General features: G+C 34.9%; 3 protein-coding genes across 6 annotated transcripts in view; 2 read left to right on the forward strand and 1 right to left on the reverse strand.

Annotated features, from left to right (window-relative positions):
- LOC116840834 (glucose dehydrogenase [FAD, quinone]-like) overlaps nt 1-2,960 on the forward strand; it is a 5,881-nt gene extending 2,921 nt beyond the window's left edge. The window contains exons 2-4 of one of the 3 annotated variants that reach the window (XR_004377429.1): nt 1,261-1,400; nt 2,534-2,667; nt 2,731-2,960. Coding sequence is in view for 1 of the 3 variants with exons in the window: in XM_032808086.1 (XP_032663977.1) it covers nt 1,261-1,400; nt 2,534-2,561 (168 nt within the window). In the remaining 2 variants the exon portion in view is untranslated. Of the gene's footprint in view, nt 1-1,260; nt 1,401-2,533 lie in introns of all 3 variants that reach the window. The other 2 variants (XR_004377428.1, XM_032808086.1) reach the window with 2 other exon arrangements.
- LOC116840845 (flotillin-2) overlaps nt 1-15,570 on the reverse strand; it is a 126,494-nt gene extending 110,924 nt beyond the window's left edge. Inside the window, exon 1 of the mRNA XM_032808110.1 lies at nt 15,445-15,570. Within this exon, the coding sequence (XP_032664001.1) occupies nt 15,445-15,493 (49 nt within the window). The 5' untranslated portion in view covers nt 15,494-15,570. The remainder of the gene's footprint in view (nt 1-15,444) is intronic.
- Nucleotides 5,827-14,407, forward strand: LOC116840844 (glucose dehydrogenase [FAD, quinone]-like). Of its 2 annotated transcripts, XM_032808108.1 has the most exons (4): nt 5,827-6,431; nt 7,608-7,883; nt 9,758-10,306; nt 10,530-14,407. In XM_032808108.1, exons 3-4 carry the CDS (start codon nt 9,787-9,789, stop codon nt 11,816-11,818), a joined length of 1,809 nt encoding a protein of 602 aa, XP_032663999.1. In that variant the 5' UTR covers nt 5,827-6,431; nt 7,608-7,883; nt 9,758-9,786; the 3' UTR covers nt 11,819-14,407. The 2 variants fall into 2 exon arrangements, with proteins under 2 accessions (XP_032663999.1, XP_032664000.1); XM_032808109.1 differs by lacking the exons at nt 5,827-6,431; nt 7,608-7,883 and having other exon boundaries at nt 8,659-10,306.
- Nucleotides 15,571-17,123: the final 1,553 nt, after the last annotated feature.

Below are 17,123 nucleotides of genomic sequence, written 5' to 3' on the forward strand. Positions count from 1 at the left end.
CCCCCTCCATCTCTCTCTCATTCTCTCTCTCTCTCATTCTCTCTCTCTCTCATTCTCTCTCTCTCAGTGTGTTCATGCATTTATATATATATATATATATACATATATATAAGTCATCAGTTTTTACAGTGTGTGTATATATATATATATATATATATATATATATATATATATATATATACACACTGTAAAAACTGATGTGTTAAATTTAATACCTTTCATATGTTCTAAATCATACACTCTTATTTATGTGTAAATTTAACAGAACAAATGTGTTAAAAAGTAATACGCATAATATAGAAAAAATTAAAACAAGAATCTAACACTTGAATACCGTTAGGAATCACAGGTTGTGTTAAATTGACATATTTAATATGTCAGACATAGATTATGTCAATTTAACATTTTCATTTCATCAAAACCGTAGATTAATACTTCTTTCAAATGTTCAAGTAACGTTATTTTAGTTAATTTAACATTATATATATGTTAATTTAACACAAATTGTGATTCCTGACGGTACTGAAGTGTTAAATTCTTGTGTTAATTTTTTACATATTATGCGTGTTACTTTTTATCACATTTGTTTTATGTTAAGTTTACACATAAATGAGAGTGAGTGCTTTGGGACACATGAAATGTTAAATTTAACACATCAGTTTTTACAGTGTATATACAGGGTGTCTCACACTCTCCTCCGGGAATTTTATGGGAACGTAGAACAGGTTAAGATGAACATATAAGTCCTATACCGTTTTGCGATATTCGCAATAATTATCAAGATATTAATTGTAGAAAACTTGTAAATGATCATGCAGAATATGGTAAATGAGTAACGACGACTGCCGTTGTGTACTTATACTTTAAGTCAAATTGAACAAAAAAGTCCTCTACCATTTTCCAAATAAACACATAGATTTTTAATTATTAATTAAAGAAGATTATTGCGTGATAATGCACTCATCTTCTTTAATTAATCATTAAAAATCTATGTAATTATTTGCAAAATGGTAGAGGACTTTTTTGTTCAATTTGTCCTAAAGTATAAGTACACGACAACAGTCGTCGCTATTATAACTCATTTACCATATCCTGCATGATCATTCACAAATTTTCTACAATTAATATCTCGATAATTATCGCGAATATCGCAAAACGGTATAGGACTTTTGTTCATCGTAACCTGTTCTACCACAAAATGCTCGGAGGAGAATGTGAGACATTCTATATATTGATTTCTTAATAACATATGTTTTTCAGGTTATTGGTATTCAAGGTCTACGAGTGGCTGACGCATCTATCATGCCGGAGATTATATCAGGCCACACGAATATACCTGTTTATATGATTGCCGAAAAACTGGTAGACATGATCAAAGAAGAATGGGGATATAACAAAATGTAACGTCTATATTAATAACTTGTTGTTACTATATTAATAACTTGTTGACTATATTAATAACTTATTATTACTTTATATTAGCGGCCATTCTTGTACTTTTATAAGAGACCTAAAACGCGAATAGAGAGTGTGTAATATGTAATAATGAATATAACACGGAGCTGTGGAAAATATCATTTAAAGTATTTTTATGGTATTCTTTCACATAAGAGCTCGGCACACGTTGCACATTTAGGCCGATTTTCGACTCTTGCTTTCGAGCGGCGCGTAGGTTGCGAGGTGATGAAAGGAACTAATACTAGGCGGAGCAAGAGTCGAAAATTAGCCGAAATGTGTTACGCATGCCGAGCTCTGCTATAAGTCAACCTTTTACGTTACACTTTCACAACAACTTTTAAAGTATTTTGTTGTCGTTTCAATGATCATATCGATTAAACGGAACCGTTCAGTTTCTTCATACACGTACGTGTTTTGTATGCTTGTGTATATGAGTATTTTTACGGTGAAATATTTGATTTATAAAAATGACCGCCGTATTAATTTTACAAAAAGAAAAATTTTACGTATTAAACATATCATGTCTCTTCTATCACAACCCAAATTTGATCTTATTAAAGTAGTATGAAAATTTCACATCTTTTTAATAAAAAAAGTGTAATAAGATGTAATAAGTTGTAATAAGATGTGTAAAAAGATACATAAACATGTTAAAAAAGTTGAGATTCGTGCAAAAAGATACATAAATATGTTAAAAAAGTACAATTTTATGTTACAAATGTATTTATGTACTTATACACAAAAATAGGAAATCAAATATAATAAATTCTATACATTAATAGTATGAGAATCAACTTCTGTGTATATAATTAATTATATTGTATATCAAAACATATTATATATGAAAAAACGTTTCTCAACTCTTTTATACTTAAAACAATATAGTGAATCTCTATTTGTTTAAAAACAAGGTAGATTATTACATTAAAAATATAAATTTTAATGTGTGTGTGTGTGTGTGTGTGTGTGTGTGTGTGTGTGTGTGTGTGTGTAAAGTGACGCAAAAAAAGCAAACTGGTTTTTAAGAAATTCATAACTTTTTTAATTTAATTTTTCTTTTCCTTTTTCTTTTCAGACCTTATAAAGGAGATCAGGAAAAATAATTATGGAAAGATACCCAGCGAATTGCCCAGCGAACAAAAATCATAGAATTTTCAAAATCAACATTCGATAATACAGACACAACGAGACTATTGCCGCCATTTCAATGTAAGAAATCTACATTTCATTCTCATGACTAGTGGAAATTAACGATTGGTGGAACGGTTTCAGCAGCAGGGTTCAGTAGAGGATCTGCCAAAAATCGGAAGACCACTGCCTGAAGTGAAGAGAATATTCAACGTATATGGGAAAGTGTCGAGGAGAACCCACAACTACACATCAACTCGAAAGTATTCTTTGAAAATAAAATTCTATGATTTTTGTTCATTGGGCAATCGTGTATCTTTTCGTGATTATTTGCCCTGATCTCCTTTATAAGATTTAAAAATAAAAAAAAAAAAGAAAAATTACATTGGAAAAGTTAATTTTTTAAACCAGTTTCCTTCTTTTGCGTCATCCTGTTATATAGTTACGATTTCACCAAAGTAAAATTTTATACACCATTTTCCAGCTACACTCTATGATCTCGGAAGTGCCACAGATTACGTTTTCTACGAATGATAGACGTGTTCATACATTTACATAAATTAGACAATAACTTAGACTTATTTAATTGTATGTTAGAACTCTATGACGCAGCGAGTTATGCATCAACGTGCAATTAGTTGTTATTTATGTTAACGCTTAATTGGCAGCTACAATTTGTGAGCAGTTATGACATTCAAAAGGTTAAAAAATTAGTTAGCATTTAAATGAGTTTCTATGTATTCTGTAGCTTCTTAGTATCATCGGTAAGATCAGCCTGATATTCTCGCACAATCGAATGGCTCTACAATGAAATCACACTACATCAAGCATCTACAGAAAGCATGGCAGAACCAAACTCGCTCAAGAGATCCCGAAGTACGTCAGATGTGCTACCAGTACTTCGGTTTTTCCGATTGGACAACTCTGATACTATTGAAACAAAAAGTCGCGGTTGGGAAAATTTGTTGGCTAACGGTGTCAATGTTACCAAAATACTTCGACAATGTTAAGAACGTCAAGACCTAAGTCGTCGATATAAGAGCCTCGATAAACATGATAAATGTATAAACTTTGGCTCGCAATTAGCACATAATACTCTTCGCGAATATAAAAAGTTCGATTCCGATGCTTACTGAAAGTGTACAGTGAGAATAATGACGATGACACTGTACCACCACTCCAATACACGCAAAATGGAAGATCCTACTGCTAAAACTTTTTCGATGTAGAAAATATCGAGGAATAGGAATCTATTAGGGCCGATTGTTCCAACTTCTTGGTAAGCTACCTGTTAAATCATATACAGGGTGTAACAAAGGTATCAGTACTTCTAAATTAATTTCCAGGATCGCATTTTCCGAGAAAATCATTCAGACAAAAGTTGCATAGGTTTGACCTAGCGATTCGATAGTGACCTTGTCTTTGACCTCGAGGTCATTTTTCGAGGTCATTTCGAGGTCAATTTTTTTTTAATGTTCGAGATAAATGTTTTGGACGAAAGTTGTAGGGTTTCGAACGGGATATTCGTTGGTGACCTTGACTTCGACCTTTGACACATCCTGAGAAGTCTTTTCAAGGTCAACTATGAACTTTTAAACGGAAATGACCTCGAAAAATGACCTCAAGGTCAAAGACAAGGTCACCATCTAATCGCTTGGTCAAAACCTTAAATCTTTTGTCTAAAACGTTTCTCACCAAGCCACCTGCCTCGTGATTCATTACTATGCTCAAATAATGTGAGCTTGAAATGACCTTGAGGGGTCCCTTGGACCCATGGGTCAAATACATATCTGAATGTAAATTTTTCCGCTCTTTCCGATTCTGGAATAAAAAATGGGGGTTTCCATTAAAAAAAAAAAGTTGACCTTGAAATGACTTCGAAAAATGACCTCGAGGTCAAAGACAAGGTCACCATCGAATCGCTAGGTCAAAACTATGCAACTTTTGTCTGAATGATTTTCTCGGAAAATACGATCCTGGAAATTTATTTAGGAGTACTGATACTTTTGTTACACCCTGTATATATCTTCGTTTTTTCCTCAAATTGGAATTTTCCTCAAGAGATACACACATGATTTAACTGCTAGGTAGCTTACAAAGAGGTTGGAACAATAGGTCTTTAATGTTTTTACGATTTGATGTGATAAAAGAAGTTCTAGTGACAAAACAAAACACATATTTTTAAGAACAGTAACATTTGAAAAGTTAGTCCGGATGAATTTTTTACCCATATTTAGTATCCTACGTGTTTCGACTTCATATTAAAGATACTCGCAGCGAGTATTAGGCCCGATCTAATATAATTTATTTACTCCCTTACTCCAACTCTTACTACTTAATTCAGGCTTACTCCATGTGATGTAGACAGACAAACTTTATTGTAGATCGGGCCTAAGCGAAATAAATTATTTCCATTTCGTCTTACTCCTACTGCTATTCCTTACTCCATCTATTGTAGATCGGGCCTTATTTGCAAGTGTGCATTGACACCGAGGCGCATTAGAGTATGCAAGTTATTTAACTATTTTCCAGTTAACTCTAAAATCCTAAATATGGGTAAAAAATTCATCCAGACCAACTTTTCAAACATAATATTTTACAACAGGTCGATGTCAGAGAACCACGTTGAGCGAGTGGCACACTAGTATATGATACTAGTATATGCTACTTGAGATTCTATCGGCGAACATAAAACTTGTTTTCGTAGCTTACAAAGAAGGTGGGACAATAGGCCTTTAATGTTTTTACGATTTGATGTGATAAAAGAAGTTCTAGTGACAAAACAAAATACATATTTACTGTTCTTAAAAATATGTGTTTTGTTTTGTCACTAGAACTTCTTTTATCACATCAAATTGTAAAAACATTAAAGGCCTATTGTTCCAATTTCTTTGTAAGCTACCTAGCAGTTAAATCATGTGTCTATCTGTGTCCAATTTGAGGAAAAAAAGGAAGATATATAATATATGATTTAACTGTCAGGTAGCTTACCAAGAAGTTGGAACAATCGGCCCTAATAGATTCCTATCCCTCGATATTTTGTACATCGAAAAAAATAATTAAATTTCAATAATTCTTTCCAAAAGTCATAAGCAAATAAAAATATACTGGGTAAAATTTATTCATGTTTAGATTTTACGCAACTTTTACATAACTTGCTAATATTCAGAGAGAAGAGAGAGAGAGAGAGAGAGAGAGAGAGAGAGAGAGAGAGAGAGAGAGAGAGAGAGATTTAGAATTAATACATAATATTTTACAACAGGTCGATGTCAGAGAACCACGTTGAGCGAATGGCACACTAGTATATGATACTAGTATATGCTACTTGAGATTCTATCGGCGAACATAAAACTTGTTTTCGTAGCTTACAAAGAAGGTGGGACAATAGGCCTTTAATGTTTTTACGATTTGATGTGATAAAAGAAGTTTTAGTGACAAAACAAAATACATATTTTTAAGAACAGTAACGTTTGAAAAGTTGGTCTGGATAAATTTTTTACCCATATTTAGTTTTCGTGATCGTCGAGAAACTAATTAATATAATCAAGAATAAATGAAGATACTCCGAGAATTCATGATCCTAATAAAATAATTGCAATTTTTTACATACACTGAAGGATTTAGATAAAGTGAACTTTTAAGATATTCTTTCACATTGCGTAAAAATCGCTTTGATAATTGATTACCACATCTAATATATGGTATTTAAATGAGAAACACGTAGGATACTAAAAATTCTTGGGAGGAGGGGCGAAAAGTCGTTATGTAAGCAGATATATAAGAGTCGATCGTGCGTGGACTGCAAAGACTAAGCGAAATTCTGTGTTCACTGTTCTGCAAGGGAGGTTGTTTGTTTTATTTTAATTAATACTATATTCAATATATATATATATATAAGTATATATATACACTGTAAAAACTGATGTGTTAAATTTAACACATTTCATGTATCCCAAATCATTCACTCTTATTTATGTGTAAATTTAACACAAAATAAATGTATTAAAAAGTAACACACATAATATGGAAAAAATTGACACAAGAATTTAACACTTGAATACTGTTAGAAATCACAGGTTGTATTAAATTGACATACTTAATATGTCAGACATAGATCATGTCAATTTAACATTTTCATCTCATCAAAATCATAGATTAATATTTTTCTCAAATATTAAAGTAACATTTTATTAAAGTAACGTTTTATTTTAGTTAATTTAACATTATACATATGTCAATTTAACAAAAACTGTGATTCCTGACAGTATTCAAGTGTTAAATTCTTGTGTAAATTTGTTACATATTATGAGTATTACTTTTTACCACATTTGTTTTGTGTTAAATTTACACATAAATGAAAGTGGATGATTTAGGATACATGAAATATTAAATTTAACACATCAGTTTTTACAGTGTATATAATGTGAGTAACATTTTAGATATAAACTAAATTTAAATATATAAATAAATATACATATTTATTAATATATTTATTTATTTATTTATATTTATTTCATATCTAAAATATTATTCCATTTAATGATACACTCTCTCGTGAGATCATGTGCGAAATAATGAAAGTTCGTAAGTTCAAGTAAGCTGATTTTATGGTGCATATTCGGGACGTTATATAAAAAGTTTCGAGTACACACTGACAGTTTTAAACAGAGGTTAAAAGTAGGCCAGAGAAATCTTCACGTAAATATGGAAAAAAATATTTATATTTTGTCAATTTATTCGTTAACGCCACTTACGTGGTTTTCTTCTGTTTTATATATTTGTAATAAAAAAAGTGTATTACTGTTTTACAATAAAGCCGCATAAAATTTTATAAAATATCGGGTTTTTGTATCGTGAAGAATTTGTACAAATATTACACATCGACGATGTACGATTCACCTTAATACATAGATTGATAATAGACTAATTATATTTCCAACTATTAACAACACGATATCGATCTCAATGTCTCAATGCACGTAGGACAGATGCAAGTAGTATACATAAAGGGGGTTATAAAGAGTTTCAGCATATAAAGTGCGGTAGCTGAAGGAGGGGTTCTCGATACGAATACAAACTGGACATTACAAGGCGGTTAAGTGAGCATTACGTGAGCGAGAAAGTGTATTTCTCTGGTAGGTTCAAACGGAAAGTGGTCGACACCTGAAGAACGACGGAGAAGTCGTTATACCGCGTCAAAGGCAACATCCTCACAGCCGGCTGTGCGCAAGAAGGGCGACCGTGGACCAATCAAACGTAAAAAACGACGTTCTGGTGACCTGTTAAAATCTCGAACGGTATGTATTACGAAATTACAAAGAGATTATGCAACTTCAGAGCCCCCAAGTACATCTCATCGCATATAAGCACGTGAAAAAGATCTGAGAAAGTAATTGCGACATGTACGTTACGTTCACGCGCATGCCAGAAACGGGATTATGGTGCGTACATACAGAGTAAATTTCATGACTTGTTTCATTCATCTCGAGGACGATAACATCTATTTTTTCATAGAAATTTGGAAAAATTTTCGTTAAAGGATATATCATAAAAGATGTCATTAACATACGTCAATTAGAGATACTATAATCAGAGATTAGTCACGAAAAGGCCACTTTTGATTGGTCGATCATTTTTAGTGTGTTCCTGTTGATTTTCAAATTTCAAATACATAAATTAAATTAATCTTAAATTGTAACACAATTTTTAAAAAGTAAACGTTTCAAAGCTAATAATAAGTAGTTTTGTCATTATAATTATAATTTTTTATAATCTACTTTATTATCTACTTATATTAAAATGCAAAATTGGATAGTTACAAAAAATAATATATTTACAAAATTTTATTTTATATAACCATATTACTAATTTATCAATATGTTTTGTATATAATTATTACTATTTTATAATTTATTTACAATAAATAAATAAAGTGACATAATGAAGTAAAATAAATAAAATAAAACGAAATATGAAAAAACAATCCTCTTTATTTAAAATGATAGTTATAAAATATTAATTTAGTATGTTTTTGCAATAATAAATATTTTTTTTCTCATTGAGATTAATTATTATATATTATTATGAACTAAATTATTAAAAAGTCTTTCTAATGCAATATAGCAATAAACAAAATTAGAATAGAAAAATAATTAAAAATATAGAGATGGAAATGATATCAAAATGCATAAAAAAATGACATTAATGTCAAAATAAAGGGTGCGTCCATTAGACGTTGACGTTTTAGATTTCTTGGGAAAACCTTTATAACATAACCTTTTTTAGAGAGATTATTGCAAATCTTGCAGAACATCTGCCTATTTTACAATCAATCACAATTACTTAAGCAAAAAATGTACGAGTTCCAATGCGTTCAGTAATATGTACGCATAAAATATGTTGAAAACATATCAGCCGTAATATTAATGCCATTATGGCTTAATTTTCAGCAGCAGTGCAGCTGAAAGAAAAGAATAAACTATATAAATTAAAGTTAAATAGTGTATATTTATTTCTGTCTCTAGTATTTAGACTAAACAGAGCGGATCGATTGTAGCCAATCATAGCCATCTTGTTGTGTATGTTAATATATTCATACGTTGCCAATGTTAATATATTCATACGAAGATCCACGGTTGACAAATGAATACGGAAGTTTCGAAATGTTTCGTCCACTTATAGATCTTGAAATCTACAAGAGACGCCTCTAATTACCAAAAAAACTTGCTATATGTTTTTTTCATCATTCATCATTTTTTTCATAGATACAAGATACGTTAGGAGATATTTTGTGTAATATTTATATGATCATTTATGCGTTTTTTGCACGCATACTAGATATGTCTTCTTAAATTAAATATTTTTCTAATATTAAATTCTTTAAATTTTGTTATGCGTCAAATTCAATATTATATAATATTCAATATTTAATATTATATATGCGTCACAATATTCAATATTATATGTGTCAAATTCAATATTATTCCTTAATATTTTTAAAAACTTTTTATCTTAAAAAACCGATTAAAAATAGCTCTTCGCACACATAACAGCCACTCGTTCAGTTTGAGGATACGTGACTTCAATGAAAATATTTAACACACGGAATGCGATTACTCGCGATATATCGTCCCTATATAAGAAACCTGTCTGAAGCCCCATTGCATTACAGAACGTTACAGTTGAACATTACAGTACAGTATGAGGATTCTGCTGACACTCATCATCACCACCGCTTCGGTTTGTAGCGGTTATACTTTCCTGGACATCGTTAAAAACTACGTCCAACCAGTCAAAGAAAATTCTGGATTCACGAGTAGCGAGAAGTACGACTTCATCGTTGTAGGAGCCGGATCGGCAGGATCCGCGATAGCTAATCGTCTGTCGGAGAATAGGAAATGGAAGATCCTGTTATTGGAAGCGGGATTCCAGCAAAACCTACTCAACAGGATCCCGATAATGGTTGGTTATTTCCAATTAACCGATTACAACTGGGGATACAATGTAGAGCCGCAGAAGGACGCTTGTTTAGGAATGATCAATCAGCAGTGCTCCTGGCCACGTGGCAGGGCCTTAGGCGGAACGAGTACTTTGAACTACATGATTCACACGCGCGGTAACAAGCACGACTATGACACATGGGCTAGTCTAGGCAACGACGGCTGGTCCTACATGGATGTTCTCCCGTATTTTAAGAAAAGCGAAAGGTTCAAAGTATCAGGTAGGTTCGTTTTGCATGATACCGAACGACTGTTCCTTCTAGGGGCCGATTTTCCAACTTTTTGGTAAGCTAACTAACTGACAGTTAAATCATACGTGTCTGTTCTCCCTTACCAAGAGATCGGAAAAATCGGCCCTAAATCTTCCTAGGTTGAGAGAAAAACTGTACGCGTGAGAAACTAGGGCTTGTTGACGATATATAATTCAAGTTCTTATGTATTCAGGTGTCAAGAACTCCGCGTATCACAATGAAGACGGCTATCTGTGTGTAGAACACGCGCCCTACCACACGAAGCTGGCGACCGCATACCTGAAAGCTGGTCAAGAGCTCGGCTATGACGTCGTGGACTATAACGGCCAGAATCAAGTAGGTTTCTCATATATTCAGGTGAACATGGACCACGGAACGCGTTGCAGCGCGGCCAGGGCTTACCTCGACATAATCGATCGCCCGAATTTGAACATCATTACCGGCGCTAGGGTGACGAAAGTGCTAATTGACGACAAAAAGCGCGCATACGGTGTCGAATATGTCAAAAACGGCATGTCAAAGCAAGTGTTAAGTACGAAGGAAGTCGTACTCTCGGCCGGTACGATCGACTCAGCCAAATTGCTGATGCTTTCGGGGATCGGGCCCAAGGATCATTTGGAGGAACTGGATATCCCGATAATACAGGACTCCAAGGTCGGCTACAATATGTACGAGCACATCGGTTTCCTGGGACTGACTTTCCTGGTAAACCAGAGCGTGTCTCTGTTGCAAAGCAGAATCACTCCCAGCGTGGCGCTGGAATATTTTCTATTGAAGGACGGTATAATGACAGTACCAGGTGGCGCCGAGGCGTTGGCATTCATTAAGACTAAGTACGCTATCGATGAGAAACCGGACATCGAGCTCCTATTCGTATCCGGTTCCATACACTCGGACAACGGCATAATCCTGAAGAAGGCCCTGAGAATCACAGATGACGTGTACAATGCGGTTTTTAAGCCTATCGAAGGTAAAGACGCCTGGTCAATCTGGCCCATCGTCCAATATCCAAGAAGCATCGGCCGTCTCACATTAAAATCGAAAAGCCCGTTCGATCCGCCCAAGATGGATCCGAACTTCTTCAGCCATCCGGCGGACCTCGAGATCATCCTGGAGGGAGTGAAACACGCTATCAACATTTCTAAGACCGAGGCTTTCCAGGCTTACGGCAGCCGACTGCACAACCTTAAAATACCAGGCTGCCGACAGTTCGAGTTCGCTTCCGACGATTACTGGAGATGCGCCATCAAGCATCTGCCATCTATGATGAATCATGAAGTAGGAACCGTGAAAATGGGACCGCAGACGGATCCTTACGCGGTTGTAGATCCGCAGCTGAAGGTGTACGGCGTTCAAAGGCTACGAGTGGCAGACGCCTCGATTATGCCCACAATACCCAACGGTCACGTAAACGCGGGTATTTATATGATCGGCGAGAAAGCCGCGGACATGATTAAGGAAACTTGGAAGAGTGCGGAATGAGACACTACACGTACAAAGAAACTTGGGGAATTTTGTTGGGAGTAAAACAGAAAACGACATAATCATCGTGAACTAAAAAAAAAAATGTGAAAAATATGTGAAATTGTGAAAATATATCGTCCCGTTCTCTCTAGGAGAGAAATTCCGGCGATTTTAATGGACAACTTTACGTCGATTTTTCCAGGACTAAAATACACAGTAGCGACAAGTCATGTTATAATAGGAATAAACGTCTAATAGTCGACACTCTATCTGTTCTCAACACATCTTGCGCGGATATTATTAGATATACGAGGATTTAAAAGAAAACCAATAAACAAATAATATATAATAATTACTAAGTAATTGGAAAATAATTAATAAATCCTCATGCATTTTAATACTTGATGAAATTCGAAAAAAAATGCCGAAAACAAGTGCTGAAAACGAATGCCGGCTACTGGACGTTTTACTCTAATATTAATCTTTTTCTACTATTATTTACAGCAATTGCTCGACCATTACTGAATATGCTGAATACGTTTCTCTATTATTATGTCTTTTCTGAAGTATAAAAAGAGGTGCGCCTAAGCGCGGCATGTGTATCTTCATTCGTGTGTGTGTGTGTGTGTGTGCGTGTGTGATGTGTGTGCGGGTCCCTACTCGACGTATATACAAACTATCAACAAAAAGCCGGATAACATGTAATCTTGGAATCCGGAATGTGAAAGTTCAAAGTGTTATCGACTGTCGAATGACGAACTCACGCAAATACGAATGTGCGAAGTACGCTGCTAAGTTGAAGAGTAATTCTCATGCAACTTTTACTTCCGATATCGACGCAAATCACAAGCGATCGCACACAGAGATTCTACAAGACAACGCAGTTCTGATATTCCTTGCAGTGTAAATGTAGCGCAAGCGCGATTATATCGATATACACTATGTAAGAGGAAAAATATCTAAGAAATAAAAGAAATATTTGTTCAGTGAGTAACATATTTACGTATATTAATGTATATATTTTTATACTGAGGAAATATTTTTCAAATAAGGAAATATACATTCTCTTAAAACTATAGCTTCTCATAAAAACTATTGTTTATTTTATTTAAATAAAAAGATTTAGGTTTAGTAAATATGTTATTAGTACACCAAATATAAATATTAAAAAAGATTTTTTTAGATATATTTCTTCTCTCCGTGTATGTATCTCTCTATCTCTGTCTTTCTATTTCTACCTCGCGTTGTCCGTTGACACAAAATGTCAAAAGGGTGAAAGAAGAGAGAGTACAGTGTTCAATTTTCATAAGGTAGTTTAAATTTCCCGCAGAAACTTCGAAAATAATTATGCAAGAGTTAGTCCAAATCGATCAAAAGTTTTAGGAGTTCGCTCGTTCGCTCGTTCTATCTCCCTCTCCCTTCTCTCTTTTTGCGAGTCAACAATTTATATTATGGAACCATTTTTCAAGCACACCATCAGCATCAAACTCGAGTTATTACCGACTTATTACTGCTGTTATAGCCAGCAGTAAACATTAACATAGTGCGCATAGTAGAATGATTGCCACTCAAGGATATTTATTCTACACGGCCGGCCGTATCGATCGTACCGATGCCACTGACACAATTTTTTAATCACAAGAATTGCATGCGTTTTTACACTATATTGTGTGCTACATGTTCGCAAATGCTCGCAAGTAAATTGATGATGGGAGAAACGATTAGAAGCGAGAAAAACACAAATTGAATATCATCCAATAACAGACGATGCTATTGCCTGTCAACGGTACGTTTAAGTCGTGACGTAAAAGGGGGAGATGAGTCATAATTCCTCTTCCCGCCTATTTCCCAGCAAAATCGGCGCGACGCGAATATAACGCTCGAAATTCTAGAGGAAAAATGTTTTGCTACGTTTTTAAAAGAAGTTTTTAAAATCGAAGAAACTGTTTCTCGCAGATCTCATGACATCAATTTGAGCGTATCGTACGCAGCAAAAAATAGCGTGTTTCCAATTATTTCTTGAAACGTCATACTAAGTAAATATTCATACATACTTGAAAAACATTTTACGTGTTGCATATACAAGACTTAATTACAAAATTGTTGCGCAGAATGGCTGAATGATGTGATCATTGTTAACTTCCTCTCACGTGTACATAATGTTACATAACTATTATCTTCAATATATGATTTTAACAGATTTTTCATCTCGTAACATGTTATTTCTGCCGGCAAACTGCTTTTGCAATATATTAAAAAGTCTAGATTCATGATAATATGCTGAATCCTAATAGTAATAAGATAAATTGTTACAATCAAATGTGGACGTGCATGATGTACTGAAAGAGACCCACTAATCTGCAGTGCGTCATCTGACAGTGATATACGCGATGTAAGCTGAGCTGTTAGCTCGTTAGCTTGAGCAAGCGGCCGCGATCTAAGAGTTATTCATTTTAGCAAGACGACTTTCAAGAAAACTTTCGAGGACGATAGAATCGTCACAAGATTCGAGGTAAAGAGTATCTAATCGCACAATCTCACATAGGAAAACAATCTCGAGATAATGAAAATTAATAAATAAACACGTCTGTATTTTATCGCCTCGAAGTTCACATTATCATTTTCCGGAATTACAGAGTTCTAGTAATTTAGCAAATAGTGACCTTATACACTTGGAAAATTTATTTCCCCAGAAATTGGATCAGATGCAAGAGATACAAAAAATAAGTTTCCTCTTCTTCTTTTCCAATGAATATCCCCCTCCCACTTAATTTCATATTTTATGATTTCAGCCACATTGCTAAAGCAACTTGGTTTGCAAAACATTAACTACGCTCACTTATTTACGTCTTATATTTTTCTACTTGCATTTTATCCTAATATCACAGCAGTTACAATCTGTACATTTTGCAATTTTTATTCTTTTACTTATCATTTTTACTTGTACTGTTAATTGTTACATTTATTTGTTACTATTACCCATTTATCACGGTCATTACATTACCCAATCTATTTCTATCTTATTCCAATTTACCTATCTACTATCACAACATTGTACTGTTACTTCTCGACTTTTTTACATCTTCATCATAATCTCTTAACATCTTACACATTTTTACCCTTACTTCTATCTTTTTTTCTCTTTAATTGCTCAATCTCTTGTCTCTCTTTCTACAGTTTCCTCAAAATATTGCCTTTTACCTCATTTAACTCATCACTCCAGATCCTTTTCTACTTTTCCTCACTATGTCGCTTCCTAATTCTTCAAACCATCTTTTTATAGTCTGACTTTTATCTACATAACGCCAACTCTCGACCTTTTTTCCGCAGAATATACATCCTATGCCATTTAATTACAGTAATCTCTGATGGCATCACAGTATCACTCCATATCTTTCTTTGTTTTCCCTAGATAAAACTTCCAAATGTCTTACGAGGTGAGCTGCACGGGCGCGAGCTCAAATCTTTTTACTTAGCGTAAGAGAAGCCATTAATCAATCAATCGTCACTGGATAACGTGACGATGACAGACCGATATCTCCGACACGTCAAGCAAAGCAGCTCCGAAATCACATGTCGCAGTGCTTGAGGCAGCGCGTGTGTGAATTGACGGGCGTCAAAAAATTCAGAGCACACACACATACCTGACACGACGAGCGCCTCGTTCGGGCCGCAGGTATGGACGTTTCCCATCGCCGGAATCAATCTCCCTCTTCCTAACCAAAGTGTGATGCGCGATCGACGAGACGGCGACAACGACGTTAACGACCACGACGACGACGACGACGGCGGCAGCGACGACGACGACGACGGCGGCAGCGACGACGACGATGACGACTATGAGAAACCGGCGCGGTCGAAAAAAAAGCGGCAGCACCACGAAACTACCGTTAACACTAGCGCGTACGCGAACACAGCGCACGATGACGTAATAATACTACAATTGTTTTAAAACGCCCGGTTAATCATTAATAACATACAGCGAGCCGCGTTAATCGTCGGTCGCAGGGTGACGATGTCAACGAAGGCCACTGCCCGAAATTGCTCGAGGCTATTATTAAAAATCCCTAGTCGCGGACATTTTTGCTGAATCGAACTAGGAACAAGGTCCGTTCGACATTGCATATGCTTCGAAGCATCAAATAAAGCAATACGATTGGTCTATCCGTCGTGCTGAAGCACTCGCAGCGCCAAACGGACCTTATCCTAGAGCGCTTAGGGATAGTATACAATACGGTCATAGGGCGGAATTCATAGTTAGATCTTATATTTAAGATTATCTTAAGTACTGTTTTAAGATGTCATAAACCAATCACAGAGCCATATTCACATCTTAAGATATTACTTAGGCTCAGTTCCACAGCCTCAAGTTAACTTAACTGACCGATTATTCCATTGGACTTGAACAGTCGCATTTACCGTTAAGAAGAGTTAATCAGAATTAACCAATCACTGAGACTTAATCGGTAGTTAAAGTTAAACGGAGATTGTGAAACTGGGCCTTAATGCCCAATTTCTTCACCTCCGGTTAACTTTATCTGTCGGATAAATGTCAACCGTGATTGGTTAATCTTGTCAACCATAAATATGATTGGTCAATTCCAATAGAATAACTGGCAGACAAAGTTAACCGGAGGTGAAGAAATTGGGCATAAGACGGTCTTGAATTAAGACTGGACATAGGCCGGTATTCATAGTCAGATCTTATATTTAAGATCATCTTAGGCTGTGTTCAGATTCCTCCTCCGGATGCACTCTATTACTAGAAACATTATGGCCGGTAATTATAGGCTGCCTTCCGAAATAGTGCTAAAAGTACTGACAGTGGGTGCTTACGATAACGAGAGTAGAGCAAGTGAGATCTGGACCGGAGAGAATAGTATAATCTTCCATCTAACTGTAATATTCTATGGTCTGCTCTTGCTCTTGCTCTTACAGTCTCATGATGAGCAGATCAAAAGCTCGATTCTTGACGGTATGCGAATGAGATACGCATGCGAAAATGTATAGTTCACGTTACGTATACTGTAGATTTTCGCATGCGTATCTCATTCGTACATCGTCAAGCATCGGGCCCCAGGAATTCGTCTCACGAACAACAAAGAATAATGTATCATACTTAAAGTATATTAATATTTTATCTTCTTTATTTAAAGAATTATATAACATATTATTTCAGTTTATTAATTATTTGAGATTCTCAAACTCTCTTTAAACAAGGGTTGAACCTGTATTAATAGTTATTACTTGAAACTTGTCTCACGTCAGATGATCCGATTGCAATTATCAAAGATTGCAAAGAGCTTGATTAATTTCTTTTAAT

Source organism: Odontomachus brunneus, unplaced genomic scaffold, assembly GCF_010583005.1.
Source record: "Odontomachus brunneus isolate Ranch 3 - 2012 unplaced genomic scaffold, Obru_v1 Obru_scaffold_012, whole genome shotgun sequence".
Classification (NCBI taxonomy): domain Eukaryota; kingdom Metazoa; phylum Arthropoda; class Insecta; order Hymenoptera; family Formicidae; genus Odontomachus; species Odontomachus brunneus.

Bases quoted from the DNA above. Each gene is read 5' to 3' on its own strand.
- LOC116840844 (XM_032808108.1), top strand. From the start codon at position 9,787: ATGAGGATTCTGCTGACACTCATCATCACCACCGCTTCGGTTTGTAGC. The intron at 10,307-10,529 runs GTAGGTTCGTTT...TTATGTATTCAG, and splicing joins CGAAAGGTTCAAAGTATCAG to GTGTCAAGAACTCCGCGTAT.